We start from the raw sequence: 23,015 nt of genomic DNA, 5'->3' as shown, positions 1-23,015 counted from the left end.
TGGAGAGCAGGTTTCCGGCCCCATCCCAGGTCTCTTCCCAGGCTTCCTGAGTCCTGCGGCCTATTCAGCAGGACGCAGAGCACACAGGGGCCCCTGAGGAAGGCAGGCTCGCATGGGTGCATCCTAGGGTACGCGCAGAAGAAACCTCTTGGAGAGGCCGGGAGGAGCAGAGCTGGAGCCCCTGAGCTGCCCTTACAGAGGGAACGGGGAGGCTGGACAAACCACCACATGCGGGTCTTTCAGGCCAGGAGACACCCAGAGCCGATTCACAGGACAGTGTGTGAGCTCCTACAAAGGAGGCGATCTGACCATGAGGGCCAGACCTGGATTTTTCAGGGGGATCTGGGGGGTGGGATTTGCTAGACTGGCAGGCACATGGGTTGCAGGTTTCATGGATCCTCATTCCCCCAAAGACACACAGACCTGCAGCAGGATATTACATTCAGGCTGCACTGCCATCCCTGGAGGAGCTAGTGAGTTCACCTCTCCATCTGTGGGCTGTGGGATGCCTGGGGTGCGGCCAGTTTCTGTCCTGAGCCCTGTTTGCCACTTCTACCCCTGCCTCGGGTAAACATGTGGGAGGTCCCAGCATCAAACGGGTAAAGAACATAATGCTGGGGCAGCCCAGGTGGCTCAGGGGCTTAGCGCCACCTTCGGCCCAGGACTTATCCTGGAGACCTGGGATCAAGTCCCGCGTCGGGCTCCCTGCGTGGAGCCTGCTTCTCCCTCTGCCTGTGTCTCTGCCTCTCTCTCTGTGTGTGTCTCTCATGAATGAATAAATAAATAAAATCTTTAAAAAAAAAAAAAGAACATAATGCTGGGCCTTATGACACATATCTGACGCCTTAAATGTTCCCAGGGCCTTGCACATCAGCCACCTGCCTACTTTTCTAAACGTTGGTCAACCACCTCCCCCTCCCTCTGCATTCCAGTCCACCATGGCCCTCTTTTATTGCTAGAACATTCTGTGCCTGGGACACACCTCAGGGCCTTTGCACATGCTGTTTCCACACTGAGCTGCTCTTCCCCGCCTCCTCCCTATGAAGTCCTACTCTCGTCCCACCTACAGGGCACACCGCTGCTGCTCCCTGGATGCAGAGCCTTCTCTCTACTGCTTCAGTTTTATTGGGATGTTGTGAATTGCCTTTGGTTTCTTTTCATTGCTCATGTGTAAGAACGTGTTGGATATTGGATATTCTGGAGACCTTAAGATGTAAACTCCAGAATAGAGCAGGGTGGTCCTCCCAGGATCCCAGAGGGGCCAAGCACACCACTCTCCAGCTATGCAACTGTGGGCACGTTGCTTCTCCCAGAGGCTGTTTCTCCACGTGTCATCTCCTGGGTGATAAGGGTTGAGACAAGTGGCCTATGCCTCCTACTTCCTCCCCCTTTCCACTCTAGGAAATGCCTTGCCTTCCAGGACCCTGAACTCCCCACCCCAGGAGACAGAGAGGCCTGTGGGCAAGCACACACCACTTCCCAGCACCCACTTCATGAGCAAGGGGCACATGGTTCAGGGAGCCCCGAGAGGGACGTGCAGCCTTCCTGGGGAAGGCTCCCTTCCTCGGACATGGGGAGCACAGCATGAGGAGGACCACCTGCACTCAGGGCAGGGCCCAGAAGGGCGGTCGCCAGAAGCACCCCTCCTTCTGGGCTCCCCTTACAGCAGAGATCAGCTGAGCTCCTGTGGCTTCCCTGCTGGACGCTGAGGGGTCCTGAAGCCAGGGCTCCCGGTGTGGCTCTGAGCACGACAGTCACACCGAGGACGCTGAGGTAGGTACCATCAACATGGCCATGAAAGCTCCCACCACCTCTGGGAGCTGCCCAACGTGATGGTGCTGTCGCCTGGAGTGGTTCAAGCTGCTGGAACGGATGCTGTCTGGCGTGGCCCAGATGTCCTGTCGGGACTGGCCCTCGCCTCTGCAAGTGGTTGCTGACCCTCCCAGACTTGCCCTTGGCCAGAAGGTCCACTCACCTCTCTGCAGGCAGCCGTATGCACTGTGGCTGGACATGTTCCGCAGCCCCTCCACCCCAATTTGGGAAGATTCCTGCAACTATCTCAGCCCCAGGCTCCTGTGGGGTCAGCTGAGGCTTCCGTCATGATCACGTGCAGCTCAGCATCTCCCTCTGCCCAGCGAGGCCACCCCAGCAGCCCTCACCTCACATCCCTGCATCAGACCCTGCCTCCTGGGAACCCACGGGAGAGGGGCCACACGGGCCATGGTCAGGACCGCGGGAGGAAGAGGAGTTGGTCTATCTGCCTTGCACTGGTTCCTGCTCTCTGCCTTCACTAGAAAACCGATCCCATGTGCACACGAGAAGTCTGAGGAAGGCCAGGGAGTCTGAGAAAATGGGGTGCATGATACCACCCCGGGGCACAGCAAGAGCTCCACGAGGTCCTGGCTCCTCGGACACGGGAGCCGGTGTCCAGCTCCCCCACCTTGTTGCCATCTGCTGGTTCCTGCTTCCCTTCTTCGACTCCAGAGAAAAATCTGCATCTCTCACTGAACTTTGAGGAGCTCGGGACCATCACTGGGAACGTTGTAGATGACGGGGCTTGCTTCTGCGGACGTCCTGATGTTCCTTCTGTTCAGCTGCAGGCAGGGGCACAGTGCAAATCACTACCTCTTCTAAGAGGCAATCTGGACCACTTCTGTCCAGCTCTGAACATGTCTCTCAGGGCATTGTGGGCGGTAAAAACCCCATTCAGATAGATCTCCCCTGGGTCCCCACCAATGCTTCCTGACCCCTGCCCTCCCCCAGTGTACTTTCTGTGTGGGATGCTCCTGGCTCTCGGCTAAGAGGACGGGCAATGTCCGGTATCAGCCGTGTCCCTCATTTCCATACCTTGCTTTATGAAGGCATGTAAATGAGTTCAAACCTTCTTTTGAAACGTGTAGGTGGTGTTTGCTCTCACCTGCGACTCAGCAGCCCTACTTCTGGGTACGCATGCACCACAGGGCATGTGCGAGACTGTTTGCGGTCATTCCGGGCCCAGCAACCCAAACCGGGAACTGCCCTCAAGACTGTGAATCCCAGAAAGGAGACATCATGGTCACATGTCGCCACAATAAACATTGATAAGGAGCTATGGGCTGTAGCTAAGCAGGGCCCACGTGAAGGAGTGCCACATGAAGGAGTCTGCCCTGAGAGCTGCCTACTGCACCATCCTGTTCCCAGAAAGTCTGAAATTTGGGGCAGAATCAGTGAATCTGTGTGGAAGGCAGTAGTGGTGCTTTGTGTCAGGGTCCTGGGGCCGCTGGGACAGATCAGCAGAAGCAGGGCCTTCAGCATCAGACATTTACCCCTTGCTGTCCTGGAGGCAGGGGCATCTGCAGGGCTGGGCTCCCCCGGGGCCCTAGGGGAGGGACCTTCCTGTCTCTCGCAGCTCCTGGGGGCTCCCAGAGTCCTGTGGTTGGAGGCTGTGTCCCTCTGGAGTCTGTCTTCCCGAGGCCTCTCCTCTGTGTCTGTGTCCAAACTTCCCTGTCCCTATGAGGACACCCGTCCTTGGATCCATGGCCGACCCGACTGCAGCAGGACCTCAGTGTATCTTAATTACATCTGCAAAGACCCTGCTTCCAAATACGGTCCCATTCTGTGGTTCCAGGTGGGCGTGAGCTTGGGCGGCTACTCTTCACCCCAGGACCTGCCTGAGGAGGGCCAGGACAGGGGAGGTCCTGAGGGTGCTTCCGCTTGCAGGTCACGTGCTGGTTTTGGTTCCAGGGCAGCAACCTCGTGGATCCCATCAAGCCTTGAACTCCAAGGGTACGAGCTGCGTACAGAGCGTGCACAACACATCGATGACACATTTACATGACAGAAGAGGGCGGCAGAAAATCAACCCCAAAGGAAATATGCACCTGCTCATTCCACAGGTATGTATTCACATTGTCACTTTTCCAGGGCTGCTGAAACAAATTACCACAAATTGGTGGCTTAGACAGAAATTCACTACTTGTGGTTCTGGAGGCCAGAAGTCTGACTCAGGGGTGGTCAGGTGTCCATAGAGCTGGTTCCTTCTAGAAGCCCTGGGCAGGACCCGTCTTTGCCTTCTCCAGCGTCTAGAAGCCACCTACATTTCTTGGCTTATAGCCCCTCTTCCAAATGCAAAGTTGGTGGCATGGCAGGTGGCTCCTCTGTGACTTCCTATCTCTAGAAGGAACTGTGATGACATTGAGCCCACGTGGATACCCCAGGACCATCTCCTCCTGTCAAGGTCCTAAACTTAATCACATACATAAAATTCCTTTCCCTCTGTAACATGTTCTACAGTTTCCGGGGATTGGGACGCGGCGTCCTGGGGGCTCTTATACAGCCGACCTCTTACCTACCTGGCATCTGAGAGAGAAGGGCAGTCTGGACAGGTGAGCTGCACCTAAGCCTGACCTGCCCTCTGCCCCCTGGGGGGGTTCTGAGGGATGAAGATACATCACCCCACAGTAGACTGAAAGGGTGGAGCCACCAGGGGCTTTAAGAGCCAGGAGGTAGATGGCACTTGGTGGGACCATTACAGAACAGATGCAAATGTTGGACGCAGCCAGGAGTTTCTGTTAAAAGTCTGAGCGACGCGGGGTAGGGTTGGCAGGATGGGTGCTGTTCAAGATCTCCAGCTCCAGGAAACTCTGACCAGTGCCTTCCACAGCAAGATGGCTCAAGCCTGGGATTTCATCAGGGACTCTGTGTTTCCCACCCCAGATGGGGCAGGGGGACATGGGGCACTGTTAGCACACGGAGACTGGGCACTGATGGCCAGACTGAAAGTCTGGATTGAAGCCACTACAAAGTGTTTAGTTTAAACACTCCCTAGGAGAAGATGTGAGGATAGGCAATGTTTGATGTGACAGAGAGAACGTTCAGTACGTCCCGCTTGTAAATAACTCTCTGGATTGGAACAGGGCCTTGGACTCATCTTGCTCCAGGATGTCCGGCCTCCCACTCAGCACGACTGTGGGTGAAGTTGGCCTGCTGGACAGTCCCGCCCGATGAATCCATTATAAACAGATTCTGCGTGGAAAGGGAGGCTGAGAAAGGGCGGCCTGCTTCCTCGTGTGCAGCGGACCCTCCAGGGACGGGCTCTGGGCAGACGAAACCTTGTCCCCAAGGAAGATCGCTTCTGTCAGGAGCTGCATCCAGGGGTGGCCTACGTGGTCAGTCGCTCACACAGACCGCAGGAGAAGCTTCTTTGCTCACAGTGGGGAGAACACATAGGCCCCCAATGGTCTCTGCCTTTGTGTCCTGCTGTAACGAAGCAGCACACACAGCGTGCTCAGCCACAGACACGACCTCGCTCGGGCTCTGGAGGCAGAGGTCTGACATCAAGGTGTCCACAGGCTGCTATGCTCCCTCGGGAGGCTCCGGCGCGGCCCTTCCTGTCACCGGCAGCTGGGCTGGCTCTGCACCTCGTGGCTCATGGCCGCATCCCTCTGATTATGGCCTCCATCCTCACGTGGCCGGTCCTGTGTTTCTGTGTTTGTGTTTCTGGTTTCTCTTAGAAGGACACCGTCCTTGGATTCAGGGCCCATCTGAGATCCATACCTTAATTACATCTGCAATATCCTTCTTTCCAAATATTGGTCACATTCTGAGGTTCTGGCTGGATGGGAACTTTTTCCTGGGGACAGTGGCACCATTTAACCAGCACAGACTCCAGGGAACTGCTGGTCAGCACTGACCTTGACCTCTCTCCCAGAGTGAATGCTTCCAATCTTGTCCATGCAGACATCCCTGGCATTTGGTAAAATGTCCACCAATGGGAGATGGGGCCCACCCAGGAGCTCGAACCAGACGGGGGCGGGTGTGTGTGTGTGTGTGTGTGTGTGTGTGTGTGTGTGTGTTGGGGACAGAGGTGAGGCTGGGATCTCAGGAAACATGACCACGAACGACATCGAGAGCAGAGACTTTAAACTTTGGAGCCAAACGACCCTTCCTGCAAACAACAGTTGACGGGCGAGTGGCGAATAAAGCACGCGGATCGGGGGCCCTCTTTCTCCGCTCCCCCACCCACCAGCCCAGAGCAACCAATCTGGACAGAGGACAGCAAGGAAGAGGAGGCCGGGGCAGGGGTTCTTGGAGGCTTCTGTGCCCCAAACATGAGGGTGGCGCCCTGGGGCTGCTGAGGGGATTGAGTGACATGGGCCTGCCCGAGAGGTGACATGTGTGGAAGCTTTGAGGTGTCCTGTGGGGCTGTGCTGTGCTAACGCTGCTGCCCAAGTGATTTCCAGCAGCTTCCATTTCGAGACCAACATCAATTAGGTGACTTAATTACCGAGCCGCAGACCCAGACAGAAACCATGGCCCAGGCTGCCTGCAGGGTGGGACTGGTCCATCCAGATTACCTCAAACCATTGGAGTGTCGGGTCCCACAGGTCCCACAGCTGGCAGGGCTGGGCCACACCCCACTCTTAGGACCAGGCACATCCAGTCACATGTGCAGCTTCCTGTGGCTCTTGAAATAACTCCCACAGAAGCAAGGCCCTGGGCGGCACCCAGGCCCTTCCCCTCCCCAGTTTCCAGGCCAGCTGCTCCCCATCCCATGAGCTCCAGCAGGTGGGGGCTGCTCCGCCGCACACCTCCCTGCACTCACCTGCCATCTCTCCTCCACTCAGGGTTGGCCACACGGCAGGTGCGCACCGAGGTCTTCCTAAATGGACTTCTAACCCCACAGAGTGGGCCTCACCGCTGTTTCCCCGGAGCGAAGTTATCTTGTCAGGTGTATTTCCCCTGCAATAAGCCCCCGGTGCAGAGCTCAGTGAGAGACAGAAGCCCTGACGTTTCTTAGCCCAGGCCTGGCGCAAATCCCGGGCGGTCACACCGCTGGGTTCCCAGCCTTGGGATCCCACATGACAGGAGCCTATCCACCTCACCCTGTACTCTGTCCTGGTTTGTCCCCGGTGTGGGACAGACCGTGCCTGTCACCCCTGAAGAATCACATCCTTTCTCTAGCAGCCTTGTCTCAGACCATTAGGGAACTCAGACGCTTTGCCCTGGTCAGGCCAGTCAGAGATGAGGGCTCCGGCTCGGAGAAGGTGGCTGAGCCTCACTGGGAGCCTCTGGTATCAAGCCTCTTCGGGACCAGCCTAGAAGGACAGATCCAGCTCATTGTGGTTCAATGGGCACTGGCTGGCATGAGGGGGCATAGTTGCCTCCTTCCCTTCGTGGATGCTGGGCTCCCAGCCCCTGGTCCACGGCTCGGTTTGCCTGGCTAGGATCCCCTTGGCTGAACCCACACACTGCTCTGCTGTGGCTCCCATGCAGGGTCACCAGTGGGAGGCCCCACAGGCAGAAGAGAACCTCAGGGGTTCAGTTCGCAGCCCACAGCCCACGGCCCTGTCTGCAGCTTGGAGTGGCTGGGTACCTCTACAGCAGCTGGGGGCCGAATGGTGTCCCCCCACCCCCCAAAAGATCTGGCTACATCCTAACCCCTATACCTGTGGATGGGGCCTTATTCAGAATTAGGGTCTTTGCCGGTGTGATCAAGTTACAAAGAGGTCATGCTGGAGTAGAGTGCGAGCGCTGACAGACCCAGAGGGGACGCCATGTGAGGACGAGGCAGAGGTGGAGGGACGTGGCCACAGTCAAGGGACACCTGGCGCCCCCAGGAGCTGGAAGACACAGGAAGGACCCTCTCCTGGAGCCTGTAGAGGAACGCAGCCCTGCAACCCCTGAATTTCGGACTCTGGGCTCCAGACTGAGAGAGCGTAGGTCTCTGCTGTTCTGAGCTACCCCATCTACGGCGCTTTGCTGCAGTGTCCCTAAGACCCTCCTACAACAGCCCTCACTAAGTTGCCCCCTGGCCCTGGTAGCCCTGCTGCTCGGGGGGCGCCTCCCCCTGCCTCGCCTGTGGTCTAACAGCTCCAAGCAAGGTGTCCTGGGAGATGCTGTGCTTGGAACGGGCCTGCCCTCGGCTGCTCCCCAACCCTGAGAGACCTCGTCATAGTCTTTGTCAGTGCCCAGCTTGGACAAGCTCCAGCTGCCTCCAGGAGGAGAGACGGTGAGAACCACCGTCACCACCATCAACTTACAGTTGATAGGTCACTGCTTGGTGGGGACCTGGGGTCTCAGGCTGCAGCCACTTGGGGGCTGGGGCAGCACCTGCTGCTCCCACGTGGATGTGACACCCAGGCTGAGTCTAGAGCTGGCCTCACCTCAGCTTAGAGGTCTGGGAATGACGCCATTCCCTGAGACCATGTGTCCATGAGGCCAGAGGACGGGGGAGCTGTGTCAGGGTCTTGGGGCTGCCGCAGAAGACACAGGCTGAGGGCACAACAACAGAAATATGGCCTATCCCAGCTCTGGGGCCAGAGTCCACAAACCAGGAGTCACAGGGCAACGCTCCCTCCAAAGGCTCCGGGGGAGGGTCCTTCCTGCTGCTCTCAAGTCCTGGGGGCCCCAGGTGGCCCTCAGCTGGTGGCTATGTCCCTCCAATCTCTGTGTTTGTGTCTTAAATATAATGAACCCAGTCATTGGATATAGGGCCACCCTAACCCAGAAACCTTGTCTCAACTAATTCCATCGGCAAAGACCCAATTTCCAAATGAGGTTGCATCTGAGCTTCCTGGTGGACATACATTATGTGTGTGGGAGGGGGAGGGCTGTCACTGTGTCACCCACAACAGGAGACTACAAGTCACATTTGTAACCAGCTCCTGGCATATCTGGCCAAGGTGGTCTGGACCATTCACGGGTGAGCACCAAGTCGGGCTTGAGCCCTGCAAGCCTGTCAGGACCAGCATTACGGGGCCACCCCCTGATCTTGCAGGGCCTGGACCGCTCCTCATTTCCACACGGCTGACTTTTTCCAATGGGGATAATACTTCCGTCCGGCAGGAGGATTAAGTGAGCTTCTGTGATTCACATGAGACAGCAGATGGCTGGTCACTTCATTGATACCAGTGGCTTTTGTCAGCGTCCATGAGTATGTAGAAAGGGGATGATATCAGACACGTCTCTCTTTCGGCTGGAGATGTGCTGACCTCAGCCTCTGGTTCTTCGGGACGTGCCACTGCTCAGAGGAGAGCATGGGTTGTGGCAAAGATTGCCTGGTCCCAGGGCTCTCTCCCACGTCCCTGGGTCCTGACAAGAGTGAGACAGGAGGCTTTTCTCCATGCATGCCGAGCCCCACGTCCCGGGGACCCCCTCTGTTCTTGTCCTGGAAAGGGACCGGGACACCTAATGCTCAGAGTCTCAGCTTTGTGCCACTCCAAGTTCTGAGCTCAGCCTCACACAAGCCATCCCTGCCCCCTTGTTCTCTAGTTTCTTTTTTAAGATCATGGGTCAGGTCATGATCCCGGGGTCCTGGGATCAAGCCCTACATTGGACTTTCTGCTTAGCAGGGAGTCTGCTTCTTCCTCTGCCCCTCCTCCAGCTCATTCTTGCTCTCTCTCAGATAAATAAATCTTAAAAAAAAAAAAAAGTTTTTAGAAAACGGATTCCTGGTCAAATCTGCACAATTTTGGTATGACAAGGTTTGGGCAGGTACAAGGGGTTCCCAGAAGGGTGCCGTGGGGAAGCCAGCTGGGAGGTGCTGGTTTGGGGTCAGGATCCCAAGCAGGGACTCGTTCCTGGGTCCTGGCTGTCCGTCCTCCCATGCTGTGTTGTCTTCTGCCTCTCGGCCCTCACATGTGCGTCCTTGCACAGATGACGTCATAATCTGTCGGACTGAGCACATGGGGTGCTGTCACGGTGACTTGGAAGCTGGGCCCTGCCCAACAAGCCTCAGACTACACGAGGGGCTGGTGAGGCCCCAACAACTCTGTTCTCCCCCCACACGTGGTATTTTCAAACAATTTGCGTTCACATTTAAACATGGGAAAAGTGGAATGCCTGGGTAGCTCAGCGGTTGCGCATCTGTTTGGTCTGTTTGGCTCAGGGTGTGATCCTGGAGTCCCGGGATCAAGTCCTGAATCAGGCTCCCTGCAGGGAGCCTGCTTCTCTCTCTGCCTGTGTCTCTGACTCTCTCTCTGTGTCTCTCATGAATAATTTTTTTTTTAAATGGAAAAGGTTCACATTAAAAAAAAACAACAACAAATTTCTGACTTCTCTTTAAAAAAAAACCTCAGAAATCTAGCAATTAAAGACTCTCAGTCTGTGGACACCAGAGGTGCTGGCATGACCTAGCAGTGGCCGGGTCTCTCGGCGGGCCTGCGTGCTGAACTCTGGCCTCCACCTGCCTGTCCCACTCATTCTTTTCCAGGTCTGTCCCCGGAGGCATCTGAGATTTCAACTCCTGCCCATATAAGAACCAGCCCCAAGAAAACAGCAATCCATATAAGGCCAGCAGGTTGCAGAAACCCTGGGTTATGTAACACGTGGCCTGGGTCTAAGCCTCTGTTGGCGCCCCGGGGCCCTTCTGAAGCGAGCAGTGCGGAGTCTGCCAGAGAGAGACAGGCAGGAAGCAACACGGATTAGCCACTTTCACTCAGGACAGTTTGCCAGGTGGGTCCAGGATCACAGCTCAACAGCAGGTGTGTCACTGCTTACCTCCTGTGCCAAAGGCAAACATAAGCCACAGACTGCAGCTCCTTTTGTCTCCAAGCCGCTTGCTTACTGGGGGCTGTTTTGGGGCCTGATCGTTCTCTGTGGATGTGTGTGTTGGGGAGTCCTCTGTGCATTGAAGGATACGGAGCAGCATCCCTGGCCTGGACCCACTAGATGCCAGTGGCACCCCTCCCCGAGCCACGGCCCCCAGAACAGCTCCAGACCCTGCCAGGCATCCCTTGCTTGAGAACTAAGCCCGGATGCCACATGGGGGCCCAGCCAGGGTCAGCTGGCTGGCTGGGCGGGGGGTTGGGGGGGAGCCTCGCTGCCCTCCCTCCCCTTCCTCACAGGAGTCGTGACTCACAGACCCAGGTGAGGGCAGGCGTGTGTCACAGCAACTGCAAGGAGCATCTGGCCCGACCACAACTGCCATCTCCAGTTACACAAGTGCCGGCCTGTACAGAAAGGCGCAGCGTGTTCTGTTGGGAAAGAAACCCCCGGGGGCACGTTGGTTTCAATGCCTCGGTGAACCCGGGAGCCAGGTGGAGGCTTCAACGGCCTCTTTGTCCTCACCCCTCCCCTCATGCAAAAGAATGGCTGATGCAAGAGGCCCCAGGATTGCCGGTTCCGGCGGGCAGCGGGGAGCATGAGCGCAGATCGCGGGGCTCCGGGGCTCCGGGGCTCCGTGCTCAGTGGCGGGAGGCAGCAGCTGCCTGCGTGTGGCCAGCAGTTGGCGTCAGAGGGGACTTGCCGGGGCTCTGCCGAGGGGGAACAGAGCAGAAATGAGACCCATGCCGTGGGCACAGGCGGAAGGAAAACGTGCCCACGCAGCCAGCATCTCCCCAGGTGGAGCCTGCCAGGAGGGATGGCGGCCGCAGGAGGGACAGAAACGGCATCTCCAGTCTTCAGCAGGACTGAGCAAAGGGAATCCTGCCCGTGAACTCCCGGGAGGCTCTGAGGTCCCTGCCACGAGGGCGCTGTCCTCGTTGTCACCACCACCAGGAGGGGGAGGGAGCAGCAGCTGTGCCCTCCACCGCAGGGTTTCACGCCCACCACACAAATGACATTTGTGGCTGCTCGTCCTCGGGGTGGGGCTGTCCTTTGCCTCACAGGATGTCGAGCGGCTTCTCTGGCTGGCCCACCCACAGGTGCCATGGCACTAGCCCCCCTACTCCCCGTGTTGACAGAATGTCACCAAACATCACCAAGTGTCCGTGGGAGGCACAATGGCCCCTGAGAGTGTGCCAGCCCCCCGGGGAATGAGCCCAGCGAGTCCCCAGGACCGGTCCCTCCCACCTCTGCTCAGCAGGAACGTCCTGTCCCTCCAGTCCCCAGCTCTGACATCCGCCTGCCACACCCACATCTCCGTGTCCCTTAGCCTTCTTGTCCCTGGCCTCTCTGGAGGCTGGCCAGCCCTGCCACCTTCTGTTACCCTCTGCAGGCTTGGGCTCCGGGGAAGGATTCCTGCCAACGTCCGCAGGAGCAAGGAGGCCCCATCCCACTGGTCCGATGTGAAGATAGCATCCCATAACTGCAGGTTCACGTGGGTCCTTCAGGGGTCAGCTGAGAGGCCCTACAGCCAGGGGATCCAGAGCAGGGGTCTCCACCGAGGAAACGGGGGCCGTCCCACAGCAGGCTCCATGCAGGGGCCGCTGGGCATCAAGGCTGCAGGAGCATCACACTTGTCATGGGGGCGAGGCTGACTCCGTTCATGGCAGAGGGGCCAGCGCAGGGGGGTCTGCAGGATGGGAGACGGATGTTCGTTCCCAACATGGTGCGGACAAGCAGGGATGTACGGCCATGGGCACTGCGGCCAGGGGCTGCCAATCGGAGGCGACCAGATAGTCAATAGGGGGGTTCTGGCTAAACGGACTTAGCAGGGTTTGCGCTAACGCCGCACTCTCGAGGACAAGCCCGGGGATGAGGCCTCGTTGACACAGTGCCCAGAGGAGCACTGTGATCAAGGAGTGTTTGTCACAGCCTGGGGACATTACGTTGGTGGTCTCTTCCTATTACACGGGAGAACCCGGGAGTGTTGAGAGGCCTGGTCACTTGCCTGAGGCCCTCAGTGCATGGTCGGGGGGTGGGGGTGCGTCAGAAGCCATACAGCCGCGCAGGGCCTAGATGTGTCACCCCAAAACACGGGAATCTGGTGAGGGAAGGTGAGAGGCAGGTTTCCCCCTCCTGCAGCATGTGCTGCCCCTGCCCCCGTTGGACCCCAAAGACATGGGGTCAAGTGTATGACTGTCTTTGGGGCAGTGCCTTCTTGAGGCCCCTTCTTTCAAGGTTTTTCTGAGTCAGAGGGAGGACGGAGGCCTTCTAACCAGTGGTTTTCCCATTCACTCCATGCCAGCAGCGTCCCAGGAACTAGTCACCAAGATGAGGGCTGCGGGGCTAGCAAGATTCGCTGCTGGGACCACCCAGGTCAGGGGCACCCTGAGATTCCTGTGGCTGCTCTCTGGGGGCACGTAGCCCCCACCCTGCAGAAAGGGACCGGGAGCGTCTTTCCCAGGCCTCACTGTCTCTCCAACACAGGCCTCTGGGCAACGTCCCTGTCGGCCAAATCCTGCTAGGAGCCAGGGGGCAAGAGAGAGGGCAGCTGCCCATCCAGGGCAGTCTCAGAGCCCAGGACAGCAGGGCGCAGCAGAGGGAGGGCCTGGAGGGGCCCTGGGCAGCGGCGGCAGCAGCGGCGGCAGCAGCACTGGTCCTTTCAGGCCTGGGCAGAGCAAGCTGGATTACACTGCCAGGTGGCTCCAGGCAGGCTGGGGTCAGTGGGGAAGAGGTAGGAGAGGCACATCCGCTTCCAGCAGAGGCAGCCAAGGATTAGAGGGGCGGGGGTGGGTGCTCCGTTCCGGATCAGGGACCCTGTGATCATCCCCAGCAACCCACTTCAAAAGAGCTCTTGTCAGGCTGCTCAGGGCTGGACAAGCAGCAAGTACAGACTGTGCCCGGAAGGTGGGGTCAAGACCCAATCCTAGAGCTGCAGAGCCTTGCTGGCACCTCTGCTGGCACCTCCTCTGTGCGCTCCTGGCACCTGGGGCTGCTTCTGTCAGAGCACTCCTCCAGGTTCCCACTTGGCCGAGCTCCCCAGCAGCCCAAATAGGCTGGCACAAGGAAGAGGCCCGCTGTGACTGAGCGATGAACAGCAAGGGAGACGTGATGAGGAACAGTGACGGAGCATCCCTCTGAAACAGACTCTTCCAACCTCCTTCTGTTGGTAGCGAGGCTTCCACACAGGGTTGTCACATAGAGTTGCACAGTTTGTTTACTGCACAAAGGCACATGGCACATGCATTGCTCCATGTGCACCCCATGTACCCTCACCCGGGCCTGCTCCAGCTCAAAGACCGGGCATCTGCTTCTTTGCACAGAATTCCATTCAATAGTCAAGGCATCCACTGTGCCCCTCCAAGGAAGTACTTTCTAACCATGTGCCCCACCCTCCCTGACGGGAAGACTTTTTCCCTTCTTGCCAAGCCACCTGCTCCAGCAATTGCCATGTAACAAATCAGCCCAAGAGTTAGGGGCTCAAGACAATTCATTATGAGGCCTATGGCTCTGGGCAGTTGGGCTCAATCATGTGGCTCTTGCAGGGTCTCGCGTACAGCCAGGAGCAGAGGACAGAGGTCTAGGGTCATGTCACAGCCTCTTGGTCTCCACGTCTGGCCCTGGGCTGGGACGGCCAGTGCTCCAAGAGCTGGTCAGGCATCTCTCTCCATGCAGCCTCTCTGTGGACTGGCGTGGGGAGCCCCACAGCCTGCCGGTCTCTCTGTGGTCGGGCTTCTGGCAATTGTGTTGAGTTTGCTGGAACGTTCTCAGACTGAGAGGGAACAGTCAGGAGAATGTAGACTTCCGTCTTGTTAGGTATCTGGGTGTCCTGGAGGGGATCCCAGGCCACCCGGAGGGTGGGGGTGTGGGGCCCTGGCTCCTTAGCTAGGGTAGCTCTCATCCGTCGTTGGCCCTGGGGACTTGCCCACGGAGCCCTGCCAACCCCAGGAGAGGGGGATCCATGCCCTGACAACCCGCTAAGGTGTGACCTCCTGAGTCATACCTGTGGAAACCCCCAGGCGTCCTCCTGCTTCTCCTGCTCTCTATTCCAGGCCCACCTGGAGCAGGTAGCCCGAGCATGCGGCCGCCATCTTCCTGGCCGGGCATCGCTCACCATCGGGGGTGCCTACTGCAGCCAGGGGATTCCTGGGGGGAAGGGGGTGCTCCTTGCTCAGTGCTCTCATTTGAAAGACAGAGAGACAGGCCCAGAGCCTCCCCTCCCTTTGGGTGTGAGTGGTGGCGAGAACCTCCTGGAGGCAGCTGAGGCTGTTAGATCTGTGAATGGTATAGAGAATGTCTAGAGATGGTCAGTCTTCTCCCCTCAGAGGTAGATCTACTATGTCCCTCCCAGCATCTCCCCTGCAGCTCGGGGTGAGACAAGCCCAGAGAAGGTAGCCTTCTGCAGGGCAGGGCCAGCCGTGGGCTGAGACTCCTCCACGCTGAGGGGCGCCAGGGTGTGTGGGTAAGTCTGTGTTTCAAAGGAAGAGTGAGGTTCTGGAAATGAGGTCTCTAGAGGGCTGGGTGTGGCCTCTCCTTCAAGTTTGGTTTGGTTTTTTGAGAGTGTCTTGGGGGCCTTCGTACGACATAAACGTGGAGGCCAGAGGCCAGAGGCTGAAGTCGAGGTGTGGGCCGGGCCATGCTCCCCCCCCCTGCGCCGCAGGCTGCATCCTTCTGTATGAGGCAGGCTTCTTGGGAGAAACAGAAGTGGTAGGACACGTGCATATATGGAGGAGATCTATCGTAAAGAAACAGCTCGTGGGGTTGTGGAGGCTGACAAGTGCCAAGAGCACAGGGGAGCAGGCAGCTGGAGACTGGGAAGAACCCATGTGTCATCCTGAGTTCAAAGGAAGAACAAAGTGCTGTCCCAGCTCAGAGGCCACCAAGCAGGACAAAATCTCTCTTGTTCAGAGGAAGGTTGACCTTTGTTCTCTGCAGGCCTTCGACTGATTGGATGAGGCCCACCATAGTTACAGAGGACAATTTGCTTTCCTCGGCCTATTTTATTTTTTTTTAAGACTTTATTTATTTATTCATGAGAGACACAGAGAAGAGAAGCAGGACAGGGACATAGGCAGAGGGAGGAGCAGGCTCCATGCAGGGAGCCCAATCCGGGACTCCAGAATCACAGCCTGAGCTGAAGGCAGGTGCTCAAACGCTGAGCCACCCAGGCGTCCCTACTCAGCCTATTGATGTAAACTTTAATCTCATCTAAAACAATCTCACAGAACCACTCAGAATAACGTTTTACCAAATATCAGGGCACCCTATGACTCAGTCAAGTTGATACATAAACTCCATCATGCACATCTTGCCTCAACTAGGTTCTGGTGGCTCCAGGGATCTCTGGGCTTGTGGCCACATGCCTCCACTCTCTGCCTCTATTCTCACGTTGCTCCTCCCTGTGTCCCTATGATCCAGATCTCCCTCTTCTGTCTCTTTCAAGGAGATTCTGCATTGATTTCGTAAACCGATCCCATCTGCAAAGACCATATTTCCAAATAAGGTCACATCCACAGGGTACAGGGGTTAGGACTGGGACATATCTTTTGCAGGGATGCCTTTGAACTCATACTAGATAAAGGTGGCCCTAAGTCCAACCACTGGTGTCTTTGTATGAAGACACATGAAGACACAGAGAGAAGTCCATGTGAAGACAAGCAGAGCCTGGCATGAAGCTGCCACAGGCCAAGGAACATCAGGAATCATTGGCTGCCACAGAGTTGAGAAAGGATCCCCCCAGAGCCTTCGGGGGAAGAGGCACAGCCCTACCAACATCTAGATTTTGGACTTTTGGCCTCCAGATGTGTTTCAACCCCCCCCCCCCCCACTTTGTGGCCATTTGTTACGGTGGCCTCAGGACACTTGCACACCCTGTTGGTTCCTATTTCTAATACATTGAAGCTATTCACCCACTTTGTTCTATATTTTCTTTACCGTTTGTTTCTGTCTTGATTTGTCACAAAATCAGGCTACTAGGAAAGTCTCTGTCTGACTCTTTGACCAAAAGAACTGGAATCACCTTTTTTCTGAGTGTTTATATACATGGACAGAAGTGCATATGGGCCAATGGAGGGCAGACAGGGTAAAGACAGGTAAAGGCAGAGGAGAGCACATCACAGGCCTCCTGGGCCTTAGCCATCTGCCTGGGCCTCCCTCCTCTCCCTCAGCCTCCTGTCCCACCTGTCACGGACTCCAGTCCAGAACACCCCCGCCAGCGCAGGAGGCCAAGAGCTACCGATGCAGAGACCCCGATCCCCTCCCGTACCAGCTGGTCACATCACCTACCTGCCCTGGTGGCCGTTGGTGACCTTCCGTCTCTGTGTGCTGCAGAGCGGACATGTCAGCACACCTGGGTACCTGGGCACTCACCTTTCTCACCTGGGCCACTCCAATGGCCTCTTGCTTCTGTATTCATTTCCTTTTGTTGTAATTACCACAAATTTAGTGTCTTAAAACATACACATTTATTCTCTCATCGTTCTGGATGTCAGACGAACAGACTGGGTCTCTCCGGGGCTAACTGAAATCAAGGTGTCAGCAGAGCCAGATCCTCTATCCTCCCCATCCATGTCCAGAGCCAGCTGCCAGGGGCCTTCCCAGCTCCCTCTGACTCCACTCCTACCTCTGCTGTAAGACCCCTAGTGAGGACACTAGGCCTAGTGTGACAGCCCAGGATGGTCTCCCACCTCAGGATCCTCCCTTACTGCCATCTGCAAGTCCCCTGTGCCCCCACACAAGGTCACATACCCACAGAGTCCTTCTGGGGATCAGCACGTGGTTACCCTGCTGCCCTCATCATGCTGACCAGTGGCTATGGTGCTCCTGTTCCAAACGGTGGGTCCCTTCATGTCACTGCCCTGTTTACTACCCACCAGCAGCTCCCGTGGTGCTTACAACAAAATCCAAACCCCCTCTCCACGCTGGCAGCCCTGGAGAAGGGGGCCCTACCTCTCCACCCACCCTCCACCAACACCATAGCAGCTCCCAAACACCCCGTCACTCTGTCACCAGGCCCCCTCCTCAAGAGTCTTCCTGCCCTCACCCGAGGGAACCCACTCCTCCGCACCATGTCATCCTGTTTAATTTACGTATCTTTATCCAAACCCATCTGTGATCCTGTTCACTTGTTTCCTGTTCACTATGTTGCCTCTAGAATCTGATTCCCCAGCAGAGGGTCCGGTGAGCCTAGAGCAGGCCCAGCACATGGCAGGCCCTCGACAAATATTTGTAAAATGAAAGAGGCATTCCAGCAGAGGCAAATGAGTTAAAGCCAGCCCTGTCGTCTGTTTCTTGGCACGGGTTTGTTGTCCAGTCCCGGCCAGTTATTCAGACACACAAAGCGCTCTTGGCCTTGGCTAGGGGAAACAGAGGGCACAGTGTACTGCAGAGACGCCCAAGTCTCTGAGCTCTGGGTGCTCATTGTGGCACTGAAGCAGATGAAGTTCCCTCCGAGTGTAATGAAGTGACACAGTGGGTCGGGGAACTGTGCTCCTCTGCTGAGTCTTCTCCACTCGTGATCTGAGAGTCTTGCTTCTGCGACCCACCACTTCCAAATCCCAGTTTGGCCTTGGCTATCGGTAGCACAGAATACTCTTCATTGGCAGGATGCCTCTGCTTGGCTGAACTTTGCAACCACAAGATAAATGATGCCCTGCATCTTGGCAGCAGGGGATGGCTTGTTCCTTCTGGGCAGGAGAGCCTCGGGGAGCCAGGAAGGTGATGATGCTCAAGACAAACAGCAGCCAAGCCCGGGAGGCAGAAGCTGAGCCGAGCCTCAGCATATCCACCGTCCCTGCCCCACATGGCAGGGTCCTTCACTCAGTTCTGGCATGTTTGTTAATTACAGAGAGATCTACAATTATCTCTGGAGAATTAGAGCATTGCATGATTTTGCCCAGGGCTAGAAAGATGTGTCCACTAGCCAAGCAGAAAGAAGGCCAATGAAGCAAGAGTCTTCTCTGGGTTAATACAAATGGTAAACCTAATGTGAGTTTGTTTCCATTTGCTCCCCAGGAAGGAGCCCTCCAGAGGCCTTGGAGACCCCCAAAGAGCAAAGCAAAGAGACCAAAAGCAAACACCCAAGGAGGGATCATTGGCCCTCTTTCCACCGAAAAGGGTCCAAAGTGTCCACAGCGTCACAGAGGGCCTCTGCAGCTGCAGCCATGGGTTGGGGTCTGCTTTGGGGGCTTGCCATCAGAAGCTTCCTAACCCACAACGCCATTCACAGCAGCCATGCTAAGTCACATTTTGTCCAGTGAGTTTCTGCATCCTTGCTAAGCCTGCCTTAGTATCAGGCCACACAACATACACTCAAACCAATTGCTGACCATCTCATGGATGGAGGAACCCAGCATAGTTGCTTGAGCCTCGTGTGCAAAGAGCAGTACTCCCTTGCCCCATCCCCGGGACCTGGCCCCGGATGCTAAGGGCATATTGCGTCCACCTCTTATGGATTTGTTTGTTGAAACCTGCAGGATCCTGTGTGTTAACTCCCAAGGAATGAAAGAGCTGGAAGGACCCAAGAATTGCTCAGCTCTTACTCCAACAGATTAATGGCTTCCCTAACACGATCCAACAAGTCTGGGGAGCTGCTTCTTCACCAACCTGATGTTCGTCCTGGCCTTTTGTTCTTCCTGTCATTTTTCAAGTTTGTCAAAGATTTCAGGCAGTGCCTGACTCTTGGTTCAGAGAGAAGGGAACCTGCCAAATGCAGGCTTGTGGGCCATTTCAACAGTACCTCCCCTGAGCAAAGAACACCAGGAGCTCCGGATGTTGCTCTGTGGTCCAGAGATTCATTAGTCCTTCATTTACTCAAGTGAAAATGACAAAGAAGAGCTAGTTTGGCTTTGCATTTTGCTTTGTCCTTCTCAGTCCTTTGCATTTGCACTTACATTTTAGGATCAGCTTGTCATTTTGTGAGTATGTACATGCACGGTACACAGAAAGCCCTCAGGATTTTAATGAAGTGGTATTGAATCTATGGGTCATTTTGGGAAGATTGAAGCCTTTCTAGTAGTGAGTCTTCAGTGTAGAGGATTTGCTCTGTCTATTCCTAGGTATCTGTTGGTTTTTGATGCTCTTACAAACAGTAACTTCTAAAGATTTTTATTATAGATGTATCTGTTGCCAGTATATATAAAATAACAACCAGTTTTTGTATGTTGATCTTATATCCAGCAACCTAGCTAAGCTTACCTTTTAATTTGAATAGATTATTTGTAAATTCCTTTGGAATTGTTTACACTATGTGTGAATAATGACAATTTAGATTCCCCTTTCTCAAACCTTATGCTTTTATTTCTTTTCTCCTTTTTTGCACCAGTTAGCCTACCTTTGCCATGTTAAATATATGTGGTGAGAGAGGATGCTATGGCTTTACCTATTTCTTACTTCCATTCCCCATCAAAAAGCCTCTGAAGGATTTTAGGGAGACGGCAGTGGCAACACAGTTTTTGGATATTTCAAAGTGCCACATAAAATAGTACAACTAAAAAGTCCCACCTAGATAGTGCAGCTAAAAAGAGGAGTAAAAATTCCAGGGACTCTCATGAGTGTACAGTGGACTTTTCCAGAGGCCAGAGACATGCTATCACCCAAAAGATTAAATGCAGATAGCATATATAAGAATTCTATCAGTTGTCTACAAAGCCAGACATTAAGACATTTGCAGAAACATAAAATCATACTCACCTTTTCATCTAAATGCTGTTACTTTTTATTAAAAAGATATATCTTCATTAAAAATATGTGGTTTGTGTTAACAATGTAATTGGGTTATTATTGCTATTTTAAATGAATTGATAAATAAATGCCTATTTTATTTTTTTAAAGATTTTATTTATTTACTCATGAAAGACACAGAAAGAGAGAGAGGCAGAGACACAGGCAGAGGGAGAAGCAGGCTCCATGCAGGGAGCCCAACATGGGACTCAATCCTGGGTCTCCAGGATCACATCCCAGGCTGAAGGCAGCACTAAACCACTGAGCCACTGGGGCTGCCCTAAATGAATGTTTAAAATAAGAAGTATTCACGGACAACATCTACAACAAAACTAGGAGCTAAGCTGTCTGCACACAGGCCAGAGCACCAGTGGATGGGGTTGAGCCCCTGCCAGGCACAGACTGTGGGGTATTGGGTTTGCATAGGGAGGGCAGAGGGCAGTGACATGCCTGAGTGTCTGGGAGCATGAGCACCTACAGGTGTGCCCCGGACAGTGTGGTGGCTGGCCAGTCTGATAGCAGCCAGCGAAGACAGCAGAATTGCCACAGCAGGAGCGAGTGCAGGGTGACCTGGTCATGCCTTCTGGGGATGGAGTGGTCCAGCCCCTGGTAGCCAGGGACTCCTTTCAGAACAGAGTTCCACACAGAGAGGAAACTGCTAGAAGTGGAATGAGAGCCGAGGGGACAGGGATAAGAGACCAGCGAGGGAGAGAAGTGGAGAAAAACAGATGGGTTCAGGTCCAGCCTTAGAGGAGCAAAAGAGAGGTCCATCTGGGAGATGGGGAAAGCTGAAACAGGTCTTCTTCAAGAGCCTCAGGAGCCTTAAATTCACACAAAGCAACAGAAATGCATCAAGGGCAAGTCCCATACAAAGTTACCACAAGAAAAATGAGAATATGCAGTGGAATGACATTCCTTACAGAGAAGAAAGAATTTCAGAAGGATGTGCTAAAAAAAGGAAATATCAAAATTGTAACATGCTTGTTTCAGAATAAACTAAAAATGTTTGAGGAAATGACACAAAATGGGGGAGGGGAGGATCCCAGCACCATAAGATACTTTTTAAAACTTGGAAATGAGGTGAGAGACTCAGGCAAAGAATTAAAAATAAGAGAACAATTATTTCATAAATGTAGACTAAATAGGAGTGTAATGTAACAGTGAAACAACCAACATGAGGATATAACGCCTTGAGAAGACTAGAAGGTGAGAAGGCGAAACGGTTTAAAATTCAAAAGAAAACAAAAACCACGATTCAAAGGATCTGAAAGAAACTTGGAAATTGTGAAAATTGGCAAAAAAGATCCAACACACAGATAACAGGGCTCTTTGAGGAAGGTGCCAATGTAAGAGAGCAGAACAAATCCTGAGAACTGTATTCAAGGAAAGTTGCCTGAAATCCAGCCCAGAATGACCAATGCCAAAGACATACTTTAGCAAAATGACTGGTATTTAAAGAAAAAGAAAAAAAAAATCCTTCGGGCCTCTAGGTAACAAGAGCACTGGCTTAGAAGAGACAAAAATCAAATTATCATCGAACTCTTCAACCTCAACACAAAACTGGAGCCAGAGACTTAATACCCAGCAAAATGGATCTTCCCATAAGAGGTGCTGCCACCACACAAGAACCCACTGTTCTTAGGCTTCATACCACGGCACAGCAGAATGCCGCCATCAGGATGTTGGTGAGTGTCTAGTGACTTGAAGTTTTAGGGCTGAGGGAGGGGCTGTGAGATCCCATGGCATCTATTGTACAGATAATGCAGGTATGATCCCCAGGATCATACCCCAAGCCGGAGGCAGACACTCAACCACTGAGCCACCCAGGTGCCCCTAGACTGTGGTCTTAAGATACCATTTTGACTCCAGACCTCGGGGCTTGGGGAAATCGTGCATTCCAGGTCTGGGCATAGGTGAGTCTGAAACATCTTACATGCCAGCTACTGGGGCCTCAGAGACTGCAGGCCCTGGTGGGGGTGTTCCTGCTGGCTGAAGATGGGATGAACTGATGTTCCTTAAGGTTAAGAATTGCACTGGGATCCCTGGGTGGCGCAGCGGTTTGGCGCCTGCCTTTGGCCCAGGGCGCGATCCTGGAGACCCGGGATCGAATCCCACGTCAGGCTCCCGGTGCATGGAGCCTGCTTCTCCCTCTGCCTGTGTCTCTGCCTCTCTCTCTCTCTCTCTCTGTGTGACTGTCATAAATAAATAAAAAAAATTAAAAAAAAAAAAGGTTAAGAATTGCACTGATCTAGAAGCCCCCAGAATGTGCCTGAATCTTGTGTAAGAGGCAAACAGATTGATCACACGTTGAGGATGACACAGATCCAACCCTTTATCTTGCAAACCAGGTAAATGAAAGAAAGAACTGAGAATTTATTCTGCGTTCCAACCAATAGTAGATGCGGCCTTACAGAGAGGTCCGTTTGCAGGGCTCTTCCAACTTCCTGATGAAAGCGAAGTGATGCAATTAGTGGAGACTGCATAAAGGTACTGAGCGTCATCGGCCCCCAACCTCACAGGAAGAGAGACCACGTGTCTCCCAAGCCAAGAATTGGGTCTCCAATGGGGCCTGTGGGTGGCTCAGTGGTTGAGCATCTGCCTTTGGCTCAGATTGTGATCTCATGGTCCTGGGATTGAGTCCTGTATCCGGCTCCCCTCAGGGAGCCTGCTTCTCCCTCTGCCTATGTCTCCCTCTCTCTGTCTCTCATGAATAAATAAATAAATAAAATCTTAAAAAAAAAAAAAAAAGAATTGTGTCTCTGCAAAATTTA

General features: G+C 54.5%; 1 protein-coding gene across 2 annotated transcripts; it reads left to right on the top strand.

The window, feature by feature from the left end:
* The first annotated feature begins 1,717 nt into the window (after positions 1-1,717).
* On the top strand, positions 1,718-20,354 carry LOC140630034 (uncharacterized). Of its 2 annotated transcripts, XM_072819537.1 has the most exons (4): positions 1,718-3,875; positions 4,273-4,364; positions 4,896-10,434; positions 18,538-20,354. In XM_072819537.1, the coding sequence occupies exon 1, from the start codon at positions 2,870-2,872 to the stop codon at positions 3,815-3,817; it is 948 nt and encodes a 315-aa protein (XP_072675638.1). In that variant the 5' UTR covers positions 1,718-2,869; the 3' UTR covers positions 3,818-3,875; positions 4,273-4,364; positions 4,896-10,434; positions 18,538-20,354. The 2 variants fall into 2 exon arrangements, with proteins under 2 accessions (XP_072675638.1, XP_072675637.1); XM_072819536.1 differs by lacking the exon at positions 18,538-20,354 and having other exon boundaries at positions 4,896-16,436.
* Positions 20,355-23,015: the final 2,661 nt, after the last annotated feature.

This window comes from Canis lupus, chromosome 3 (assembly GCF_048164855.1).
Source record: "Canis lupus baileyi chromosome 3, mCanLup2.hap1, whole genome shotgun sequence".
Lineage (NCBI taxonomy): Eukaryota > Metazoa > Chordata > Mammalia > Carnivora > Canidae > Canis > Canis lupus.
This window is presented reverse-complemented; position numbering and strand designations above follow the sequence as displayed.